The following is a 7,862-nucleotide window of genomic DNA, read 5'->3' on the forward strand; positions in this document are numbered from 1 at the left end:
CCAATTAAACAAGCCTATTCAAACTTAAACTCAATTCATTTAACCTAAAATTTTAGGCTCGATCTTTGACTCTCAAACTTACATAATTTATAAAAACTATTAACAAGCTAAATTCAAACCACTTCACGAGTTAACTGCTCACTTCCACACCCTAAAATAGTCTTGTAAAAGAATATTTTTACCGAAATAAAATTAAAAACATTAAAATATTGCACCATCGTCATAAATTGAAATTAGTTATATTAATGTCATTTTTCTGAATGAATATAAATCGTCATTCACAACAGGATTCTTGAACAAGAGTTTCAAAGAAATTGGATGTTAAAAACAATTGTTACAAGCAGCACGCTATAGGACGCAAAACTATTTCTTAATAGTTAATACAAATTAAAATTATGCCCAAATAAATTGAACCTTTATCATTCTTTGGTACACAACCAAAGTATCTATGATCGAATATTAATATTTCAGAGCTTTATAATAAGCACCTCGATGATATAGAACAACTAGCCCAAAGTTCTAAAACAAGGCATGAAGACTCAAAACTTGATTAAAGAAAAATAAATTCCTTCCATTCAACCATAATTTCCTTTCCTATGTTGAACCTTTACCAGAAAAACAGTTCACTTTACCATAAAAATATAGATACGTTGCCACAAAAATTCTTCCTATTTACATTTCAAAATAGCAAGTAATAATAGCACTAAGAGCCTGCAGCCAAAAAAAATCCTTGCTCTTATGCACAACATAACTCCCACCAGAACAGAAATAAATTACCTACTTGATGGCATATGAACGGGCACAAACTGACTCAAGAATCTCAGTGAATAAGGAAGAAAAACTTGACAATGCCTGAAAAACTCCAGGCAAACCTGTCTGAAGATTGTTGAGTGTCATGGCTCTCGTCACCTCCACGGCCTTCGAATGCCTTACCATTTCGTCTTCCACATGCCTCTGGCAGGCCGCTAGCTCTTGTTTCTTCTCGGCGAGCGGGTCTCTAGCATCCAAGCCAGGTCCGTCATCGGGCAGAGAGTTGGGGATGCTGATTCCTACTGTAGAATATGAGTTGTAAAACTTCTTCTCTATGTTTCTTAGAGACGAAGATTTTTTCTCAAGAGCCTTGGATGCTGTATCGGTTCGCTTTTTACTCTTGAGCTCTTCAGATTGCTTGACATATATTACATGGACAACATTGATGAAGCTTTTGATGGCCTCGGACGCAACCGTGTCTGGGACCCGGTCAAGAGCAAGCTTCCATTCATCACAAAAGGTGAACACATCAGATGGTTCTGTATTTTTGTTGTCATTATTGACAGGAATAAGGTTTAGCTTGAACCAGCCATGTAGAGAAAGGATGAAGTCGCGTTGAAATTTAACAAGGCGGCAAAAACTGGCATGCCAAGCTGTCACGGCCGATTCAAGATCCCGAGTTGCCTGCCTGTGCAGTTCAGATGTCGAGTGACCTCTGGATGATCGATTCACAAGGCCACGGACTTGCTGCACAATGTTGCTTTGAATTTCATGGTACTGGTGCATTGATTTCCACATGTACATTACACTACAATTAATATATCACAAATATAAGGAAAAAAAATGTGAGAAGGCACTCAAATAATCAATAGAGTAAAATGATAAGGTAAAGAGTGGTATCTTGCTCATATAAGCTGAGTTTGCAGCCCTCAGTGGTTTTTATAGTAAAAGAAGAAAACATGTGCAGAGATGAGCCAAATGTAAAATATAGCCAACTCAACTTATAAAAGAACTGAAGCATCACAGAACCTTTAACTTAAAGTTGAATTATTTATCCTTGTTACCAATTGCTAGAGAGAGAATAAAACTATTGGGAAGAGATAACAAGGGCAAGAACTGGTGTATTAGTTAACTTTCACAGGGGGTTAATTCGATCAAATTACTTCTCTATCTGAGTTCCTAACATTACAGCATGGCAAATTGCCTCAAGATCTTTTACCAAGAATCATGCAATCCTGTTTATATAAATATAAAATCCTCCAATTTCATAAATTATTGTGAAATTGACATGTCTAATGATTCGGAAATAATTAAGCAAAATGGATGGTTAGTAACAAGAAACTAATTTATTTTAAAACAATTTCTGGCCCACCAAAACCAATCAAATAGCTTAAGACAAAAATAAACTATATGGGAATGGGTTATGCCATAATTTCATCAGATTACTTTAATATATCCAACTCCAGGAGAAAGTGATATTTTCTTAAATGGGACCTAAAATTCAAACATGACAAGTGCAGTAGTGGTCCAAGGTCTAATTACAAATGGTAGGCATTAATTGGATAGTATAGTACAAGGAGGTACTTGCACCTACACAGAATACACAAAGGAAGCAAGTGGCATAAAAGATCAGTGAATAGCTCAACTCATAATTCTTTCAGCTACCACAACTAAAATTATGTGACTTAGGCTAGCATGTTTTACATTAGCTTCTGATTAGATCCCTCATTATGATTACACTGAGAATAATAATAAGAAGAACTAAGATCCAGTAGTTCAGGGTTGAAGTTCTTTTAGCTCAACGCCCTCACACTCCTCTAGGAATCAAGGAATAAGGTCAACGTAAATATGACAGATCAAGGGATACCGTGTGTAATATATCACCTAATCTCATTGGATGTTAGTGTAATTTACTGTCAGAAGTTAGAATCTTGTTATAGCCACAAAATTATTTCAATTTGGCAATGGATAAAACATAATATGAGTGCCTTTGATAATGAATTCTCAAATGTTAATTTAATTCAAACAGAGATGCAAACGACAAGTGTAGGCTCTTAACTGAAAAGAAGATCACTAATTCTACCTTTCATTTAGTAGAAAAACTTAGGGGGCCCCACAAATTTAGTAAAGTTCGTTCATTTATACCACAGTACAAAAGCAATTCAATGTGCTCCCATATGCTTTAATTGTTGTCCTGGATTGAAGAACCCCATAACTCATAGTCCTTGTGACCTTGTCTATTTGAAAAGTACCTCCTCCATTCCCTTTTATTTTACTTATTTTACTAGAAGTTACTGTTCTATTCTTGTGCTTCATTAGGGCTTTATTATGAACTTGACTATGCAAATGTCATCTCAAAAATGTAAAATTGCAGAGTTAAGAGATGTACCCATGACAAAGCTCAACAAGCTGAGGAACAAGATCAGAGTCCCTGAGGCCATTAATGGCAGTTGAGGTGGTAGACACAGCCTGAGATGTGACGACAATCAGTGATTGCAACCTTGTTATGGAAGCTTTAGTTTTGTCTATCTTCGTTTCATCGCCCCCTTTGCATTCTCGACTCTGCAGAGCTGACAATTTCTTTTCGTGCTCAATCTTCACACCTTCTCTTGCCTACATACAAGAATAGTTAATCCTTCTTCAGTTTGCAAATGCAAGCAAATTTACAGTATGCATCAGCACTAAAAAGTTTCTAAACTGCATAGTTCTAGCAGAAAACAAATGCAACAGAACCACCCTACTTCACACACTGAAATTCTTTACAATTGTTTTCTCTCCACCTTTTGGCAAGTAATATATACACACATGAATGAAAATATACACACAAATGCTCTCAGCTGAATGAAATCAATTAAACAAAAATTTTGAAATCATATACAAATTGTTCATTTAGCTGATAGGATATGGAGGAACAATATCCAAAAAAATAAACAACTTGCTCCATACAAAGCAAAAATGGATTATGAATCAAGGTCCTGTCATACTGTTCACTGTTATAAGAAAAATTTAAAGGAAGTTACATGCATAAATTTTTAAATAAACATATATCTAGTAGATTTTATAACCAATTATTTTTGTCTGATAACATAATCTCATTGATAGAAGTCATAGGCTCATAGCTAACAACTGGCATTGTCACTATTCCAACTTCCTTGTGAGAAATATATGCCTACTCTTGAAATAAATTTAATGCATGTTCAGTTAACATCCATGACCACTCTCCTCTTATCTTTTATTCTTTATATTATAAAATAGAACAAGTGATTGTGAACGACCCTAAAGCATTTTATATGTGCTACACAATACAAGAGTATGAAAATATTTTTCGTGCATAAAACAGTTTGCTTAGTTGGGTCCCTTGGCAATAGCATTGGCTAGAAAGGGCCAAAGAGGTAGGGTCACCTCAGTCATTTAACAACTAACATAGACACAGTAAACAATGCAGTCATAGTTGGTCAAATGCACCGAAAGATACCGTCCAAAATCAGAATATCATTAAATATGGTCACTGCAACAGCAAGGATAAGCAAAAGAAAAATAAGATATATCTTCCCACTAGTTTCCACTTTCCACCCCAAACACAGTCAAATACAAGAGCTATTGAGCTGTGTAGCATCATTTTATTTATCTGCACCTTTTTATTGTCCCAAAAAGTAATAGTAATTTTTATAGGAAAAAGTAAACAATATTTGTGAAATAACCAAAATAACCCCAAAAGTGAGCTAAGAAATTTTACCTTAACCTCCTGATAGAGCTTCTTCTCCCAAGCCAGAAGCCTTTCCAAAGTGGAACACAAACTCTTTGAACCGCCTGGTCCAGCAAGTGAACTGGGATCGAGCCGGTACTTAACCACCAATGGCGGTTTTGAGGTCCAATTTGAGCTCAGGTTGCTAAATAAACTGGTTGAGTGATACACAGTTTCTGCATTCGAAATCATCAATTCATCATCATATCAATTATCTTAACGTCTATAAATAAAGAATACAGCATTCATTCAACGGTGAGATAGTAGGGTGATGTAACTTATATCTAATATCTCATTAATTCACGTAATTAAGTTGCAACCACAGGAAAATTGAATAGAAAAATGAAAATACTTGAAGATTGAAATTTCAGAAGAATGATTCTCAGTAATTTGTTCCTAAGTAAACCAAAAAATGAATGAGCATGAATTTGTCTGAATTCCAAGTGCATGCAACGGGTTAACTCAACCAAACACGAAAATTCCAAGTTAAGAAACTCACTCTTCAATTGCTTGAAACTCCGATCAAGCTGCTCCTTACTGATCTCCAGCATCTCCGACAGCTGGTCTCCGGCGCCTGCCGCTTTCTCGAAGTAATCCCTAATTGCTTCAACAATCTCCTTCAGGTCCTTGTGCCTCACCACCACCTTCTTCACTCCCACCGCCTCCTCCGCCTCCGCCGCCGCACTCCGGTAACTCTCCGACGTCGTGTCTCCACCCTCACCAACACGGCGCTTCTCGTCCACCTTCCCCGCTGCCACCGCCGCCGGAGGAACCGGAGTCTTGACAGCACCACCACCTCCGCCAACGCCGGCGACGGACTCCGCTCTCACCGACGACCGCAGATCATTTCCCTCCTCCGAAGAGCTCCCGTCGCTGTAACGGTCACCCCAGTCGCTGCACTGAACCTCCTCTCGCTCCGCCTCAGTGAACTCCTCACGGAAACGGTAACCAGGTTCTGGTTCGGGTCTTGCTTCGGGTTTTCTTCGTAAATAACTGTATTCTGATCTCTCAGTATCAAAACCCTCAGTTTCCAACTGATTCTGTTGCATAGAACGAACACTTTTAGTTTTGTTGAGATTCTGTTGCGGCTCAGAGTGGAAGTAGTTGTATTCTGATTCAGACTCTAACGACTCCGAGTCGGAATCTTCTGAATCCAGTGCTAGTGGAGCGTGATTGGGAATATTCCGATTCTGGTCAAGATTCTGATTCTGATTCTGTTTGGAGCGGAAATATTCGGAACCAGGAGGAGAAGGGGGAGGGTAAAAGTTATCCCAGTTCCAAACAGAAGATTCTTGAGAAGGTGAAGTTGAGTAGGTAGAGTAAGCTGTGGGGAAGAACGTGTTCGGGAAATTAGATGATTGGCTTCTAGGAGTTGAACATGGGCTTGATTCTGAGAGTATGTGTGGAAGCTTCGGCGGTGGCTTGCGGCGGCGCTTGGTCGTCGTGGTAACGGCGGCAGTGGTGGTACGGGGCGCTGTCCAGCTTCGACGCCGTACAACCCATGCTTTTAGCACAGTACGTATTCTCGGTATATATACGGATATGTAAGAAAGAAAAAACGCGGTTTCATGTGGTATCAGATGTTTGAAGAATAAAGCTTTTGAAGGGTTTTGAAACGACGAAGAAGAAGAAGAAGAAGAAGTTGTGGTGTGGTTGAAGCTGGTCTTTGCGGGTGCAGTACAGTACAGTCTCTCAGGTAGCGTCAGTCTCTTTCCCACTTTTTCCTTTCATTTTTTCTTCTCTTTTGTTTGCATCCAAAGACCAAAGGACTTTTAAATTACAAATTAAGACCTTTTTCTATTGGACAGCAAATTAACAGCCCGGTTAGAAAGCTTATTTATAAACTATTTTTAATATAAATATTATTATTTAAATTATTTAAAAAAAATAATTAAACTATTTACCCAAAATAAATTTAAAACCATTTTAAAACACTTATAACTTAGAGAATGTAGCAAATTGAATTTGACCAGAAGACCATCATAAAAGTATCTCTAAAAAACACTTCCAATTTTGGAGCAATATAACTTAAGAGTCTACTTGCTTGACTCAACCAGCGCCTTCATGGTGGTGAAGGCGCTTTCAAACCGCTGCAAAACGAATTACCAAGTTATTGCATCCTCGACCGGCTAATCTTCGTCTCCAGCGAGCCTGGTGCCATTTTACATTACATTAACCAACAGATCACCAAATTAGCTGTGTTCAGCTTTCACTGTTTTGTTAATTAGTTTTAGAAACTAATTTGTTTGAATTTAGATATTCTAAAATTAAGAATTTGATAAAATAATAAAGTAAAAATTTAATTATCAATAAATTTATAACTTCAATAAAATATGTATCTTATTATTTTAATTTAAAATTGATTATCACTTTACCAACTTTTTTTATTATTGAGAATCTTAATCCAATTTATTTAAGTGCAAACTTACATACAAATAAAAATATGCATATAACACATAGGACACGCATTGTAATGATATAAAATAATTGAAAAAAAAAAAAAAAAAGACACACATACATATTATTAGTCTCTCTTTATATCGGCATGCTTGTAATATGTACGAGAGTAAGCACAATTTGTTTAAAGCTTGTAACGTTGAAGACTCATATAATACTTCTAAATCGTTGAAGAGCATTTTTTACTAACTTAAAGAAAAAGTTCGAATTGAATATATAGCAAATAAAAAAGAAAGCATATATCCTTTTTATGAGTCTCAAATTCTCACCATTACTTCTTTTTGTTTGCTTTTCCTGTAATCACATTCACATACCCTTTTAACAAGGACGTGAATCCATGTATCACTAAATTCACTGCAATCTATGTTAGATTATTAGTTCTGGTTTATTTCCTAAAATATGTTGGATGTGATCTTTTGGCGCTTTTTATTTTTAATTAATATGACATTAGATATGTGTAATACAAAAATAAGGGTTAGAGTGTGTTATGAAAGGATATAGAACTATAATAACGATTTTACGAAGAGAGAATATGAAAAAGAAGTCAAGAAATCGTTCGATTAGTGTTCAATGGCTGAAAGCGATTGAAGAATTTGGTAATACTAATATGATGAGAGAGTCACGTCATATGAAATGAGAGAGATAGAGAGACTGAGAATCGTTAGATCATGGATAAACGATTAGAACTCTTGATGAATTCGATATTTTTGTTTTAATGGAAGGAGCTATTTGTCCTTTCTCAAATTGTTAGTTATATTTTGTGATATTTTTTTGTTCCTTATTTAAATGTAAGTGACGATTTCTTCTGGTACCGATTCAAGTTCAACCTATATCGACGCATTCTATCAAATTTGCATAATAACTTCGTATTAAATCGTTCACTTTATAATATAAAAAAAAAAAAATCATC

General features: G+C 36.2%; 1 protein-coding gene across 1 annotated transcript; it reads right to left on the reverse strand.

The window, feature by feature from the left end:
* LOC107618218 lies at window positions 450-5,967 on the reverse strand (the record flags this gene model as incomplete). The annotated part of the gene is given in 4 exon segments (XM_016320219.2): window positions 450-1,558; window positions 3,140-3,363; window positions 4,487-4,671; window positions 4,995-5,967. Coding segments are annotated over 4 exon segments (2,163 nt in total), but the record flags the coding sequence as incomplete, so codon positions are not given.

This window comes from Arachis ipaensis, chromosome B09 (assembly GCF_000816755.2).
Source record: "Arachis ipaensis cultivar K30076 chromosome B09, Araip1.1, whole genome shotgun sequence".
Classification (NCBI taxonomy): Eukaryota; Viridiplantae; Streptophyta; class Magnoliopsida; order Fabales; family Fabaceae; genus Arachis; species Arachis ipaensis.